The 17875-nt window shown below is 37.5% G+C and overlaps 1 protein-coding gene across 1 annotated transcript in view; it reads left to right on the top strand.

Moving 5' to 3' along the window:
* Nucleotides 1–698: 698 nt before the first annotated feature.
* The window catches only part of LOC105919527 (ephrin type-A receptor 5), a gene marked incomplete in the record, with an annotated part of 77750 nt that continues 60573 nt past the window's right edge, over nt 699–17875 (top strand). The window contains 2 exon segments of the mRNA XM_036140115.1: nt 699–1137; nt 8455–8519. Coding sequence (XP_035996008.1) covers nt 1038–1137; nt 8455–8519 — 165 coding nt within the window.

The raw sequence follows: 17875 nt of genomic DNA, 5'->3' as shown, positions 1-17875 counted from the left end.
TAGACGTGTTAGAAAATGGATGGCTGGATGTTGCATTGGAGTCTACTTATGGATGTCAGAGTAAAGTAGCCTACATATGCATGCACTTTTTTCAAATTGTTTGACTTTTTTTAAATGCATGCATTCCTTTCCTTCCACTTTTTATTTAAAAAATGTGAACTGTGTTGTTCTATAACATAAAATTGTATGACAATGAGGTTTATGGTTGTGATTTTGCAAACCTTTAAAAAGATTAAAGGGTGTGAGTACTTTTGCAAGGCACAGCAACTTTCTTTCAATAGTTTTAACATAGAATAGATTTTCGTACACAAGGCAAACGAGTTTGAGTTAACTGAAAATTGCAAAAAAATATATATGCATTTAGAACAATTCTTCACAAGAGGGTTGAACGCATATGCATTGTCGCTTCTTAATCATATTTGCCTTTCAGGTGGAGCAATAAACAAAACCATAAACTTTTTATGAGACAATCAGATAATTCTTTCATCAGTTTTAAGCTGATAATACCTTTTTATTTATTTCACCATGTCAGCTTTCACAAGAGGACTCAGCAAATTGTAAAGCTTTTAACCCAATAGCTCCTCCCTGCTCTCATACATGCAGTCAGAAGGCCAGTCAGAGATGGAGCAACCCCAAACGCAACTACAGACTAATGGGCTGAGAACTAAAGTGGAACGGAGTGAGGATCGATGATCACTCGGACAGCAGTCCAGCAGCAGCGGGTTTCACCTGTGGGTGGTCTGTGATTGGAGAGACCTTGCGCTTTTTACTCCGCCCCCCCTCCGGCGCGCTGCCCGCCTCCCCCAAACCAGAGCGCACTCCGCTCCTCATTATTACCGTCCTCCGGTCGCAGCAGAACATGAGCTCTAATCTCCGTCAGCGGACGTTGAACAATAAAAATGGTTTCCACCGGGTCTCCCGCCTGATTCTGACTGAAGCTGCAGTTGTTTAGGAACGAGCTGCCACCGTCACCGGTTTTCTTTTTTGTTTGATTTTTTTTTTTTTTTTTTACATTTTTAATTAATTTTGGATGCGCCATGCAATCTCGTTGGAGGAGTTGTGGCATTCGGCCGGTGGCGTGGACGTGGACTTGGAGTCTGGCTGTGATCGGAGCGTGGTGCATCCCCGCAAATGAAGGTAAAGCGGCACAGACGCGCTTTGGGGGGGTCACCGACGGCAATCCCGAGCGCGCTGCTTAAATCGGGCTTTAATTGGCTCCGAAAAGTCGGATCGGTGAAAGGTTTGCAGCCTCCCTCCGGTGCTCTTTCACCGTCAGGCTCGTGTGTTGCTGTGGCTCTGACACTGCCGTACAAAAGAAGGGGGTTGTCTAGTGTCACCGAAGCAGGTAAATTCATGACAGCTGTTCCACAAGCCTCTAATGATAGTGTGTTCCGACGAGATAAAAGCAGAAATAATAAAAAAATGGACCTTTGAACAGAGCATGTTCCTGTCAGATTACCAGCGCACTTGGACGCGGTAGCAGAGGCGCATTAAGAAGCAGAACTGGCTGGATGAGTCTTAAACATTTTCCTGGAGCATGTCCTATTCATTTCACTGCATTACAACGACCCCAGTGCGCTCATCGTCTTTCCTGACTTTACATCATCATGTTAAAAGAAAAAGAAAAGTTTTTAAATGTCAAGGGTTTTTAATTTTTTTCCCCCTCCCTACTTCTTAAATGCCGACTTGGGCTGCAGCCTAACTGGGTTACTTTGCGTGTTTTAAAACATACAATAAAATAAAGGGTCTACACTGCTAAAATAAACGGTTAGAATTGAACCAATACAATTATCAGAACAATTGTCATCGTGTTTGTATAGGTCAGTATTTCTGAGTAGAGATTATGCAAGTTTAACAGCTACAATAAGCTTAAAATTAAAACAAATGTTGTTAAAGCATAAAACATTACTGATCTAGTAATAGACTTTTCAAATCTACTCTTACACGTTGGTAGAGCTGCGCAAAATGAAGACTGACCATCGGCGGTGTAATTTTGTTGTGTGCACTTTTACAGTGGAACTGGACTGCTTGGATGCTATGTGTGGGAGAATGTAATAATTCAGGTCCCATGCATCCAGAATCTGCTTGCCAATATTACACCTGGCCAGTTGGATAGATTATGCCCACCTCTGATCCAGCTCATAGTGAACGAGGTTTTCACAGATTTAGTGTATTTTTTTTTGTGATGATGGAAAAGGAAAACAAAATATGATGGGGAAAAAATGTGGGTTAGTTTCTGTAAATATCACCTTAATATTATTCAACAATAATATCGAACTTAGAGATACAGCGGTCAGACTCCAACCAATTTCTCTACGATTGACAGGTCTGACATTGAAGTGTATATTCCCCCCCAATGGATTCAGATTCAGCACTGCTTCTAGGGTTCCTAATTTGTTCCCATTGGTTTTTAAAGTGTAAGAAAGTGAAACAGCCCTTTATTGAGCTACTGGATTGGAAGCTTCCAATCATGTGCTAACTTCAGTGTAAGAGGAAACAACAGATGTTTTCCAATTGGGGATGCACAAAATTCCAACATCATATAAAAATGGCAATGACCGTATTTTTTTACCTCTTTTAGCAGGGAGGGGAAAAAAAACTTATTTAACCATGATATGCAACTTGATCTTTAAACCCCTCTACTCTGCATAATTAAAATAATTTCAGTGAACTTTAATGCAGACCTGCAACCGCTCATGAATGTATGGATGTGGACAATTATACGTAGGGGTTTGCTGGTGGCTTGAATAAAGATACTGAATACCAAGGCTACTGAACAGGCGGATGCTATGCCTATAAAATCCAGTCATCAGGTGTGAGAAAAGGTGACAGACTGACCTGAGTCTGAGTACTGACACATTGTTGCTCCTTGAACTGTTGCTGTGCACTGCTGATCAGTTTGCTGAAAGAAGGCTACCTCACTTTCAGTAAGGAAAAATTCAACCATTTGGAAATATGTCTGGTAAAAACAAACAAATACAACAACAACAACACATATTAGCATGATGTGGAAATGAAAAACGCATCACCTATCGCTGATTCGTTTGACACTGTTTTAAAACGACTATTTGCATGCTAAAGCTGCTATGTCCGACTTAGCGGTGGGTACCAGTGCAGGTAGCCATACTAATTAACCAGCTAATAGCACCTTGCTTTGCTCTATGAAGAGTAAAATGGAAAACATATATTATATTCTGCATGCTTGGCACTCTGAAATTACAGTTAATTTAGTATTTTGTTATATATTTTTTCCTAAGTCTATGTGTTGAAATAAAGTTAACAAATAAATTATATTTTTAACATGAATATATAACGTAACAGTCACAGTTAGATTATTTTTTGCTTCTTGGGGAATAATTTGTGCTTCTGTGGTTTTAATTCAAAGCACTTAAATCATTCTGTAACATTTTTGTTTTTTAGTTTTTGTCCAATGCCATCAAACTGTGGTACATAGAGTTATCAGAACCCTGAGAATCTCATGGGGGTTGATGTCTACTTGTAAAGTACATACAGAAGTACTTTACAAAGTTAGGTAAAGGGGGCCGGGGTATTATTTGGGGGCTTTTGTTAGCACAGTGAGCCGCATTTTAATAGTGCCAGATGAAGGGTATTGTTCCGGGCTGTTAGACAGCATTACGCTCTCTGGGAAATGGGGAACATTCATCAGTCCGCGTATTCTTTTCCATGATGGATTTGTTTGGTCAAAGTTTAGATTCACAAAAGTGACTCCCAATGAGAGGCTTTTCAAAGCGCTTGGAAGGGGGTCTGCCGGGCACCTTTCAGAAGTCCTGCCACATTGTGTTGCTTTACGTCTTTGTCTCTGGATCCCAAGGGTTGAAATTATTGCACCAGGGGTTCAGGAATTACCTTTTTGTACTTAATAGGATGAGACACAGTTTGTCACCATTCTGAAAGGTGTAAAACTAGTCTTGCCTAGAAAATACACGCAGTTAATCACTGGAGGGGGGTTTGTTGTCCACAAAAAAAATATGAGACTTAGACCTTTAGCTTGATCAGCGTGCAACAGTAAACAGAGACCCTCTGAAACACATTGACATTGTGGCCATTATTGTTGTCTCCAATTATCAACTATTCATCTTTTTTTTTTGTCGCTTTTAAAATTTGGTCTTTTATTTTTTTTTTCCAAAACATGGACTACATAAAGTAAATCAGACTTTCGACACACATTCAAGATTAATTTGGCTAATATTTGCACTGCGATGGATAATCATAGAATTGCATGCATAATTGAAGGGAAGAGCACAGCCCATAATTAAATCAGCCAGTTCTCTCACTTGACTAATTTATTGTAACTGAAGAGGGGAAAAACCCCATTAGGCTAACGTCCAATAATAAAATTCATCTGGGAAATCTTTATTTTTCATTCGTCTGCTCGGATATAGGACTTAGTGAACAGTCAGATTCTTTAGCAGGGACGCTTTGCAGCCAGACTTCCCCATGATGTTGTTTGGCCATGATCGTCAAAACTGCCTGAAATACACCTGTTTTGAGACGCACCTGTAGCATTTTTGTATTTGTTGGAAGCCGATAGAACATCAGAAAAGAAGAATAATCCCCGATGTTTATTTTAATGGAAGCAGTTTCCTGAAGTGATGAATCCTCCGACAAATCGTTACAAGAAAAACTGTACACACTTCTGTGATTAATTTCATCTCCCGAAGCTAAGCCATTCTTATTGAAATTGATTAATTTTAGAGGATGTTCAAAAATAGAGCCTATCGCCTGGTTCAGACTGTTAATATTAGGGAGATCTTAAAAAAAAAAAATCGCAGTTTGTCACATTATTGATTCAACACAATTAAGGGGAAAGGGGAAAATTCCTCACAGCAGGATTGAGAGAAGTTTATATCTGCCTCTCTGTGTGTTGCAGAGAGAGCAGATGGGGAGCAGAGCATTTAGCCAAGAACAATCAAAAGCTAGCATGTAAATGCCGCAATCTAATAGCAGGAGGTGCTGAAAGGTAGAAACTGTCTAGGAGCAAGTATTTCGGAAAAAAAAAAACACGACATGTTGTGTCAGATTCCACTGGGAAGAACGAGGTAAAAATCATTAAGGTAAATTTGGAAGTAATGAGAGTATCAAAAGTGCTCATATCTAACGCTAATCTGCGTGAGAAGCTTTAGCATATCCGTGGCAGAAAATCCCCCACTCTTCAGCGTATTTCAAATCTCTATCCTTGAAATAATGTCGCTCAAGACTTAAAGTCCCTCCATTCATTCAGCCCTGATGACTTTTAATAACACGTTCCGGAGATGCTTGTCGTTGCTGGGCTCCGACTTGTCGGGTTTTATCCTTTGAGAGCGGGAGAGAAAGTAAAGAGGTAACGTATCCCTTATGATCTAGTTCAGTATCACTTATCTGTTCTTTATGGCCTAATTAGAAGTCTAATCACCTCCTAAGGACATCTTTTATTATTCTCAGCAGAGCTGGAGAGACGGCGAGTCGCGGTTTGAGTGTGTGAGTGAGGGGGAAGTGTACTTTTGTTACAGTGCTAGCTTTGTCCTCGTGTTTTGTTATGCACTCTTGTCTGCAGGTGTTTTATGGGTCGCTTTCCTTTTGTTTGCCTTTGAGGATTGGCTGTTCTTTTTCACAGTGCTTATCGCGCCATTTATAACTGAAAAGATTGTGCACGTCAGGCGGTTATAAGTGGACAACAGTTTCTTGTTTCTGCTCCTTTGGGAGTTTTAATCTCTAAACAGAAAGAATCATTCACCTCAGACCTATAGTCAGGAAGCTTTATTTTTCTCTCTCTCGCTGTTTTTCATATTTAACTAACAAGCAGGACGTTACAATTTTTTTATAATTCTGCTGTTTGTTTTAGGTGAAAAAAATTCAATTACCATAACAAGAACATTATTGTTTATTAGGACTACAGCTAATTACATGTTTTACTGCACCATGTCAAGGCTGCCACCCTTGTAAATTTTAGCCTGATGGGTGCACTATCAGATAAAAATCCATTGTAAATTAAAAAAGACTAATAAATTTGAAAATAATTGCCCCCCTTTATATGTGGAGCTTGAGTTTAACAACTGAAATATATTCAGTATAGCATTAAAGCTGAACTGGATTATTGTATATCTACTGATTATATAAAGCATGGGTAATTGGTCAGTCTCTATTTTCTTATACCTTTTTTGTCGGGGGGGAAGGCAGATTCCATTTTATTTGGCACATGGACCAATTTAGATGAGGGTCAAGTATTTTTTTGCACCATGAGGCAACCTAAAAAAAATTAAAAAAATGCCATGGTATCACATAAAGCTGCAAAAAATATATAGCTAGAGAAAGTCATGGTTTGTCACACATCTTGTTTTGGTCTACAGACAGTGCTAAACAGCCCCCTGAGTGGTAAAAGTTTGATTGTTATTCCTTTAAATAATTGGGCTTTGTATCTAGGGCTTATGATAATACTTGCACTTACTGCACCAGAAGTAGTTGCATACTTGCGCTGATTTAAGATAGCGTGCCACAACAAAAATATCCTGACAATATTACATCAGGAGATCTGAAATGATGGGATCTCACTGCACCTTTACTGTAGAACACTTTTGTCCAGGTTTAACCAGTCTAACTATTTAAGATTTTGACCAGGAATTCCTTAAAACAGGGGAATTTACCCTTTAGTGCAAAAACAAATGGGATGGCAGCTTCCGTGTTGTTGTAATTTGGACATGTTAGCAGCATTTACCACTGCTGCTAACACGTTAGCAAGCACAACTGAAATGGTATTTGCTAGAGTTTTGCATAACAATTTGGACATTTTAGTGGCTGTGATGTTTAATCCCCATAACTTGCTAGCCTGTCCAGAGAAGATGCCATTTCTCTTGTGCTATTTCTCCCCCCCCCAGCAAAACAAAAACAAAATCAAAGAGCTATATGCAACATCTCAACAATAAAATTTCACCCGGTCATGTTTTTGCAGTCAAGGTCCTCCATTATATTTAATTTAGTTTGAAAACTGACAAAGGAGTTTAGAGTTGTGTAAAGTCTTGGAGTAACGCATTAAGCGGCAGATCCTAAGACAGTTTATCCTTTTTCTCTTAATGTGGGTCCTAAACCGCTTCAATTAACTGCAATTCTAAACATTAGATTGCCTTGAACGCTTATCGTTGGATTAGACAAACATTATCCTAGAACAGATAAGGCGTACCAAACTCCAGAACATGAGTTGCTTTTATGACACGGCAAGCTGCAGCAGAGAAAGACTCGGGAGCCACCAGAAAAGCCATTCATCATGTGTTTGTAATTTATGAGGGGCTCGTTAAACCGCTGCTGAGAGTTTGTCCTGACCCAGTCATCTGGAAAAATAAAAAAGGCTTCAGCCCCTGTCAAAGTCACTTAAGTCTTTACACCTGCCTGTTTCTCCCACAGCCAGTGTGTTTACAGCAGAACTGTCTGTTAACGTGCACTGAACCATCCCAACCCGGCCAGCAAAGACAATTTGCAGCTGGATGACGTACTCGCTTTGACTTTCCAAGTCCTGCAAAGTGCATTGGAAACCTTTCGCTGTGAGGTCATGGTCACCACAGTCAGATGCTGTTTTTTTTTTTTTTTTTTTTTGCTATGACCCTGGGCAATTTTGCCGCAGAAGAAGCATTCAGGCACTACAGGTAGAGAAGCTAAGTGACTGTAGAGTTGCCACTCAAGTGGTTGCAGTCGACATCTTTCATTTGAGAGGCTGAGCCAGGGAGGTTTATTGGTGAATACGTTTGAGCTACTGTCTCAACTACTTCCATTAAAGTATAAAGAATAATACTTTTTGGCGAAAAAGGCAGGAGAATCTTCAGTTCTGCTTAAAACAATGCGAACATCTGCACACGTTGCCTTTTTTGTCATTGACTAATTGCCCTTTTGGTATTATGGTTGTTTTAAATTCACTTTAAAATTACACCTTAGTTGCTGCACTTTTTTGCCTTTTGTTGGGTGTGAAATTTTCAGTATTCTTTTAAGTCATTGGTTTGAGATCATAGTTTAATTCATTATAAAGTTTGTATTAAAAATAACAGTGCTTAATGATATTAGCATATATGGATTTTCAATAACATTGGTAATGGTATAAGTTGCGATTTATCCATAATTTCCTAATAATGCTTGTTTCTCATCATTCCAATGTCCCCGCCTCTCTCTGTTGACTTAAATTTTATATAGGACGCTGATATTTAGGACTCTACACCCGCATCCAACCAGCCAAATATATTGTTAGCATGCAGAGCATATGCACAACACTCAATATATGGTGGAGCTTTGAAAATAATACAAAACAGACATGCAGACAAAAAGAAAAACTAATCAGAACTGATTGTAAGTACATGTCTGCATTGGAAATCGTGACAATGTCTCACCTAATATTTGACTTTTTTAAATAATTGAAATTAAAAAAATTCAGTACATTAATGTACTCGTGTTTGTCTTTTTTTCTTCTTGAAAAAGTGAATCTGCTGGATTCTCGCTCTGTGATGGGAGACCTCGGATGGGTGGCTTATCCAAAGAATGGGGTAAGTCAGATTTTCCTAAAGGGGTAAAATAATTTGCTATAAGTCTAATTTGATTAGATTTAACATTTGCTTTTCTATCTTTTGTAGACATGCAGAATGTGTGAATTATTTTACATTTTCACTGGGCATCCCTTTATTTCAGAAGAAGCATATGCCTTTGTATGAAGTTAAAATGTATTTTGTAGTATAGCAGCGTTTGTTTATGCCCTGATATTCATCAGCAGCGACCATCAAGTCATTAGCTTTTAGTCTGAATGTGGTTGGTCATTCAGGTTTCCTTCTCATTCTCTGGGTATGTCAAAACATACCCCACACTTCCTATTTCATTATAAAGTTTAAGTGCTTCATTTGCTTTATTGAGGTTAAAGGTCATTTTATTTCTAGAAACCCTTAGTTCATTATCGGGGTAAATTGAATTCATGAATAAGATATTGAAAGTCACCGTGGAATAGATTATTTTCAAGCCAGAAGTTGAATATCCATCTCCAAGTATTCCCAAAGTGAAGGCCAATTAGAGATTGACTTACTAGAGTGGTAAAAAGGTAATTTTATATTATAATACAGTGTTTTTAAATTAAGAAGAAATGGCGCTTGAAGAATCATTATTTAGGTAAGAGTTTCAATGTTACCTGAATGATTAATACTTAAATGTTCACAGTTTTTTTTTTTTAGAACAAAATTTGAATTTATCCTATTAATCCTTGGGAAAAACAAAACACCCACCCACCAAAAATGTTGTAACTATTTTCCATTTCATACAAATCAAAATGCAGTCATAGCTTCTGCCAGTTTAAAGCAGGAGAAATCCACCAGACCGATGGTGCCGACCACGGTGTTTTATCTCCTCTGGATATTCAAATCACGCCTCACTTTGAGGCTGTACACTAAGTAGATGGGAAAGGTAGTGCTGGTAATGCAGGCATAAGTGCAATAATAATAAGGAAGTGAGTATATAGAGTGTGGGTGTCTGTTTCTAACCTCCAAGCTACATAAATAACTTTAGGGTATACAGAGAGGAAATAATACCTAAAACATAAATCTCTTAATGAAGTCATTACCTCTTCACATTTCTCAACACTTTAAGATGAATATTATGATGCTTTTCTATTTAAATTTAGTTATAAATAGAAGTGTATTCAAAGTACAAACATAATATAGTTCACCTATCAGTTAATAACTGGCGTTTATCAGCTTATAACATTATATAATCAACATTATGTGTAAGTATGCCCTGAAAACCCCAGACAATTACTAAACAGGCAAAACCCTAGAATTTAAAAGGGTGGTATTTTCTAACACGTCTCATCAACAAAGGAATTATCACTATTTGGTGTGTTAAATAGCACATAATTGCAGTTGGTCATTGCAGTTTATCTTCAGTGTTTGCATCCCATCTGTAGCCCACTCCCCCTCCACACACAAATGTCCATATTCACACTTCCATTCTTGGCTGAATGAGCTGTCGAGGGGGCACCAAAACTTTTTATCACTTGAAAGCTACTTTAGAGAGTTTGGCAGCTTTAAGCTCTTCCCTGGCTTTGGTATGATCTTATCCGCTCTGTTGTAAAAATACATCTCCATCTGAGCACTGCACATGGATCGCCATGCAAGGGAGTTGGTCGTTTGTCCGACTGATGAGGCTTGCCAAGACCAAAGCAACAACAACAACAACAAAAAATTGAGAGGAGAGGAATGGTAAATAAGGCAGACAAACAAGAAGATGATGGCACCTTTTTCTGAAGAGTGACATTACGTATGGTTCACATGTACAAAATTTCACGATCGGATTTAAATGTTTTCAGATTAAATAATCAGGTTTTACCATTTATACGGGCACACCATCAATTAATTTGATCATAATCTGTGTGTACTGTATATGCACCTGACTTTATTCAAAATAGAACCACTCTGACAGTTATCAGATTCCCTTAAAATAGTAAACAAAGCAGTATTATATATTTTTCGATTATGCTATTGTACATATCTATTATGCTAATGTACATATCTGTTGTACATATGCTATTGTACATATCTATTATGCTATTGTACATATCTGTAAAAACTCTATAGTAATATCCATCTGTACATTATATTCGGTACATATTCAGCTGTAAATTTAGTTCACAATACTAGTTATCTATATATTATATTCATAGGACAAATCTATCAGTAAAATTCTGTTTATAATAGTATCCATCTCTATATTTATTCAGTAAATACCCATGTCCTGTACTTATGGAACCATTGTTTATTCTGCTCTTGCTGCTATTGCACTTCTGGTCAGACCTAAACTGCATTTCGTTGCCTTGTACCTGTACCTGTGTAATGACAATAAAGTTGAATCTAATCTAATCTAAAAAAAGGTGGTATCGGGAGCCCAAATAGTTTTGCTTCCCGACGCATTTCCGCCACTCAACAATGCGAAACTTCGTCACGTTTACGTTGGGCGCCCATGCGCACTTGGGTCAGTTAGCCACATTCGGAATAACTTGAGCCTGACGAGTCAACGTTTATATGTACGTTGACTGGATTATCAATCGGCATAAACCATCCCTCTTATTCGGAATATAATTTAATTCCGGTTGAGCTTAATCCACTCGTCATATTTCGATTGGCTTGTTTACATGACGCTTTTTTATTCCGATCGGCCGTTTATTCCAATTACTTTTGTCCATGTAAATTTAGCTAGTGGTGATGATATTACAGCACCCTTCACATTTATTGGCACCTATAGTAAAGATGTGGAACAAACCTGAAAAATAAAATCCAGATTTTCCAAAAATGAAACCATAAAAAATTTCTAAATTCTAATAAATCGATTTATCGCCCAACCCTACCCAATACGTTTATCTGATTTCCTCCATTTTTCAAATATTCCATGTGCTTAACTTGAAAACGGGGAAGCAAAATAGAACAGAAACCTGCATAAAGTATGTTTGAAGTCTTAAATTAAATATGATGGCAGTGACAGAAAAAAAGCTGAGTTTAGTTTAATATTGAAGAAGACATTTTCTCATTTATAAAGTAAATGGCAGTTTTATGTTGACCAATTGTAAATTTAAACTACAAATGAGTTAAGAATCTTTTTTTTTACCTTATTTGACTGATAAAAGAAGTCTGGAAAATCATCACTAACAGGAGCATGATGCCAATCACCTTTCCTGAAATGTGATATACCAATTTAGGGCCTGATGTGAGACGGGCTGAAAGCAGAGAGAATAGCAGAAAGATGAAGAGCTGCCAGACTGTAAGAAAGTGACAGACTGTTAGTCAAAGTGTGTGAACTCAAACTTGGTGCAAGTAAAGCTTTTTTTGACTTTAAAAATCAAAGTCCCGTTTTAATGTAGAGAATCTAAGAGCTGCTGCCGTTAACATTGGGAGACATTTAAAAAATGAAATCACCAATTAGTTTGGCCTTAAAAATGGTTTAAGTCCTTTCTTAGTTGTTGTTGTGTTTGCATCCTTATACCCCCAGGAAACTATTGCCAATATACCTGGCCGTCCTGTGGTGCATCATGATAGGTGACTTGAAGTAAATAATACCCCAACCTCATCTCTCTATACCATGTGATACAGTATAATATGATACTGCAACACAAGTTTATTGATCTTAAGCCTTTCCAAATGTATTAAAAGATTTGGTACAATGAGCGTAATGACTTTAAGACGTATCATATATTGCACACATGGACACCTGTATTACGCAAATGCTCTAATGACCGGACAAGAACATAATTCATTTCATACTATGCTATGTAAACTCTACTGACGAAGATGCAATCACCTCAACATTGAAAAGCTTGGAGCGGCTGACTCAGCAAACTGGCTGGACCTGCTGCCAGATCAATTCAGCTAAAAGGGTGTTCCTGGACTGTTGATAGACGATCAAACTTTCAGCTTAGTCTGGCCATCCTGCATGTAGAAAGAAACAAGAGAAACTATGTCGCAGCAAAAAATAACATTCTCAGTCCTGTTGCAGTAGAACATTGTGAATTTAACTCCATGTAAATGTGCAGGGAAAAAAATGTTATAGGACAATATTATACTTATACATATTTCATATTTGTCACACTACTTCATGTTTTAAAAAAATAATTCTCACAGTTAGAAAAAATAAATATTTAATGTGCACCCACACATCTGACACAATAAATAGGGTGAAAACGACTTTAGGGCTAAAAATACTTTTGATGGCACTTGCTGTGTGATTTGTACAATCCAACACTGTAATGTCCATTTTAATGACATACATTAGCTTTAAAACCCCTTTGAAAACTGGTACTTATATTTGCAATATTCAAACCATTTTAAAGCATAAATGGTTTAACCTGTTAACTTGTTTTTTGTAACTGCTTTTTTCCATTAGTAATATGGAATGTGAGTACATTGTTTAATAACTAGGATCAAATTGAAATGTGTTGACTTTGAAAATGTCAGCCCAACGCTCCCCTCAAAATGTGCAATCAGACAATCAAATAATCTGCACACACAAGATCACTGTCCCAATCACATTGTCCTAGCGACCGCTGAATGTTTTACCAATAGCCTCCCTACATGAGTTGTAAATCTACCTCATTATAAAATTTCTTCCTCCATGAGACATTTTGAAGTTGATCAGTAGATCTCAACATATATGGGGCTTTTACAGTGGCCATTGACCAAAACCACTTCATAGTGACACTTGATTAACCAGAGACTATTAATCATTGTAATCAGTGTTCAAGTTCAGCAAATTACACACATTTCAGAATAAATGAACTAATAAAATGAGTGCAAGGAGATGTCGTTTTATTAAAATGTAGAAGTTTTTACTTTTCTGCCATACAATCACAACTATTTTCTATATTTTATATATCATTTTCCTATTCATTCTTTCGAAAAATTCACCAAATGTTGCGAAGAGCAGCCCAAATTAGATCTTTTTTTATCCTTCACAGTCAAGTATACCAATTGCCTACATTTCTTGTGACAAATTCCTACGTTTCCCACACATTTTGCCAGGCGCACGAAGCAGTGGGATAGTAGCATGTTTGTTAAGACCGCGGTCACCCAGGAATACCTGGGCCAGTACTCCTTTGCTGGGTACTGGCCCAGGAAATGTACGGGCTACCTCCAGTACATTTGGAGGGAGCCTTTAGCTGCTGCACTTGTTTGGTCAAAAAGGGAATGAGCTCTTTGCGAGCGCTCGTTTTTCAATTTGACGGCATGTGTGCGCGCTGCGGCCCCCGCAGCGTCCTGTTCGTCTGGTAGATTCTGGGTTTAGCTGTTTATTGTTATGTGATTCTGTCCGTGTTTTCCATGGATCTCACCACTGAGATTGTATTGGCTGTCAGTTGCATTCCATTACAACCCATCAGTCCAGTTAATCCCCAAACCATTTTGCTCCATATCCAAGCATCAATAGGTGATGGGTGATGGGTTTGTAAAGGGCCTGTAACAAGGCTGATTCCAAGAATGCAGTGGTGACAAAGGAAGGCTGATGACATGTGCTTTGTTGGCTGACTTCATATTAGGTGCTCCATTAAACTTTCAATAAAAGAATACAGAAATATGACAGCCAGCTGACAGATGATGAAATCGGTCTGCAGACTTTCTTTTAAGACTAATTTCAAAAACAGAAGTGCAATCTTTGCACAAATTTGCTTTAGCTTGCATTTAATCTTAATATCACTGCATGACACGATTTTGTTTCACAACTCTCTAAGCTGGAAGGCAAGGTTCAGTGCCTTTCAGTAGACTGACAAAGTGGTTTGTCAAAATGGATGTAAACGCACACATTCCACACCATTCATGAAGTGCCTACATTAACCAAGCTACTATATTTTCCTCTGAACTCTACAGTGTATGCTTTTATGTTTAGCAAGATCAGGCCTACCTACCTGTCATTGTGAGACAATCAGTGAATCATTTAGTCTCACTCTGCCCATCAGTTTTGCTGTGCAAGACGAGCAAAGGAGGCAGGAATCGCCCTAAATTGATGTAATCTGTGCTTTGCTTGACTGAACAGCTAGTCATAAAGGTCTCTTTCTTCCAGCGCCTCCACTGATTCAGAGGGCTTAATTGAGCGGGGATGAGGACAGGCAAGCATCAAACATGCTGAGCACACTGTAGAAACCAGGCAGAGGCTGGGAACATGTGCAGAGTGACTGCCAATGTCACCGCCAGCGGCTGTGTGTCGCTGCTGAGGAAAATAAGTTGCTTTTTGGGCACCTTGAAGAGGGTTAAAATAAGTTTTTTTCTTTTTGTTCTTTTGTTTTTTTTAGATAAGCCGGTGCGGTTTTCATTTTCATACGGTGTAGACATACATTGACCTCAACATACAAAACTTTAGCAGTATTTTTTTTGAAAACTAAGAATTCCCATTGCTCTTGATTTCACAAATACAATATCGACAAATCACAAACTCATAGGAGGAATTTGTAGATGCTTTAAAGCAATTCTGCCAATTTTGCCCAGTCTACAGGTTGCAGATTTTATCTAATTTTTAACATTGTCCTAATCCCCCCCCCCCCCCCAAGAAAAAAAACATTGAAAATATAGTTGTGTGTGTGCTTTCATGAATAGAATAAAGATTTAGTGAATCTAAATTGTGCTTTTAAAGGCTCTTTTGGGTCTGATCAGGCTGTGCATTGTAAATAGCACTGTTTTGCAGCTAGCTACCAGGATGGCTTTTAGCTTTCCTCCCATTTACAAGACAGGGACAATTAGGATTAGCGCTTATACAGTTTTGATTTAACCTTTTTTTTTGTAGGCAGAATTTTTTTTTTTCCTTTATTTCTATTCTATTCCTTTTAATAGACACAGCTGGTGGCTATGTTTGTAGCAACCTATATCACAGTGCTCATTCTCTATAGTAGATTTAAGTGAAATAGCATCTTGAAATTAGTATAAAGCTCTGAATTAATGCCAAACCTATTGCTGCTAGAGGCTGTAGGTTGCAAAAGGTTTCTATTGTCTGTCACCATTTCCTTTTGTACCAAGTTCAACCATCCAACGTGTTATCAGATAAATGATTAAAAGTGGAGGCATGTTAAATAATTTGCAGCCACACATTGTTATCAGTTTTATTATGTATATAAAAAAACATGAATGGTAGCCTTTGACATTAATAGTGCTTCATGACATAGACTTCATTTTGACAAGAAATACTGTGATATTTTAATTTCTTTTGATCTCCTTGCAATGAGATCTCATTACATCCCTTATGTTTTCTTGCCTTAGCGCATTGTTATGGCTTTGACGACATTGTGTGGAGCTATAGAAACACACAAGGTTATAGGAATGACACAGACCGACAGGATGTATATCAAGAAGAGGAAAAGGGGAAAAAAATAGAGGACTGCAAAAAAAACAACAAGGTTGTCGGAGGTAAAGAAAGAGAACGTTTGCGTATTGTTTCCAGGTTAGACTTAAGATCTGATTATTAAAAGGGAACTGATGGTAGACGTGGCTAAAATAAAAATTTAAAAAAAGCAGGGAAATAACACTACAGGAAGAGGGATGAATGAGACGCGGACAGAAATAGAAAAACGGCTGCGAGGTGTTGTCTGCGCAAGGAGCCAAAGGAACAGTTCTATTACAGTGTCACGATGGTCAACGGTAATGGGTGGTAATAATAAGTTGCAGACGGCTTTATAGAATTAGAGCCGGGAGAGCACTCAGCCCAGCCACAGGGGGTCTGCTGATGGAAGTGTCACACAACCACACATTTTAAAGTAAGAAGAACTCAACGCACACACTAATGAGGCGCTGCAGGGATGCCTATAGGGACTGTTGTGTTGGCATAGATGGGGGGTATAGGAGTAGGAAGTGGAATAGAGGTAATGTGGAAGGTTAATGTTATATATTTAGAACCTTTCATCATCACAGGAATTTATTTTATTGGCTTTTAAAACTTAGTTAAATAATGCATAATTTCACCTTTTATTGCGTACTATAGCAAAACTATACTATTCCTTTGGATGTAATTAAATGCAATTTATAAAGGGGAGAAAATGACCATACCAAATCCCAAAAGTAACTAAGCTTTTATATTTGACTGTTAAAGGGAAAACTTTTTGACAAGCCTCGAAAATGAGATGAAATTTTATAAGATTAAATGCTTTGTAAAGTTTTTTCTTAAAATTTACTTTAGCACAATGTTACCTCCATGGGTGGTCCTGACATGCTATTATTAGCTGTTCATGTCATGCTATGGGGGTATGTGTGACATCTGATATATATATATATATATATATATATATATATATATATATATATATATATATATATATATATATATATATATATATATAGTTATATATATAGTTTTAAATTTAAGATGACTCTAATTAAGAATTTATGGTTTCCACTTATTGTAAAGGAAAAATGTTACTTGTGAAGTTTGTTTCGGGGGTGCACTTACTGTTCATTTCAGGTATGCATATTGGCTTGCAGTATTGAACTGCAGATGTTTTAGTTATTGAATAATTTATTGATTAAGTAATCATACATGCATGTGCTATGGCTTGCCTTTCCAGCCTGTTTCTTAATTGAAGTCCTCGACTTAAAAGCCAACATTTGGATCACAACCTTAGCTCTCAAACCTGTTGTCTCCCCAAAAACGTGGCAAAAAATAACAAACTGCAAATTAGCCATGGTCTTTAATAGGAGACCAGGCTTCTTTGTTAAAAACAGAAATGATCATATTTTGATCTATTGAAACTATTTGTTTACTGTATTTCTCTTTTTTTCTTGGGGAAGAGCCACCATCCTGTCTGTTGGACTTTTTAGTAATATGCATTTTAATTATTTTTTAAGTCATGGAAAAAGGTTTTAATAAGGTAATAACCCCCCATATTTAATCATATATCATTTAAGGAGTATTACTTGAATTATTTATGAATTCTAATTATTTTATCCTACTTTTTTACATGACTTGTATCATGTTGCCATGATATAGCAGGTATTGCTGATACAGCATTAAGCCCAAGCTACTACTGCCACTGCTACTTAAATCTACATTACGAGCTGTGCCTTCCCTTTCCCTCTCAGGACGGTGCACACTCACATCCATGCACATATCCCAGTCAGTTTGGGAACTTATTATTTTGGTAAATAACAGAGCAAAACTCTTACATGGCATTTTCTATTCATAAATGTGTTAACACTTTTGTCACTTTTCTCTTTAATACCTTTCTGCAGTGTTGAGTTGACAAGATGTCTGCAACACACAGCCAGGCTCACCAAAAATAATTAAACTCCGCATGCATAATAGCATGTGTGTATATATATATATATATAACCCAAAATCTTAAACTGAAAATTCTGAAGACTTTGTGGTATTGACATTCATTGCATATTCATGGATACTGAAC

Source organism: Fundulus heteroclitus, chromosome 8 (genome assembly GCF_011125445.2).
Source record: "Fundulus heteroclitus isolate FHET01 chromosome 8, MU-UCD_Fhet_4.1, whole genome shotgun sequence".
Lineage (NCBI taxonomy): Eukaryota > Metazoa > Chordata > Actinopteri > Cyprinodontiformes > Fundulidae > Fundulus > Fundulus heteroclitus.
Note: the sequence above shows the minus strand (reverse complement) of the source record. Positions and strands in the feature narration are given on the sequence as shown.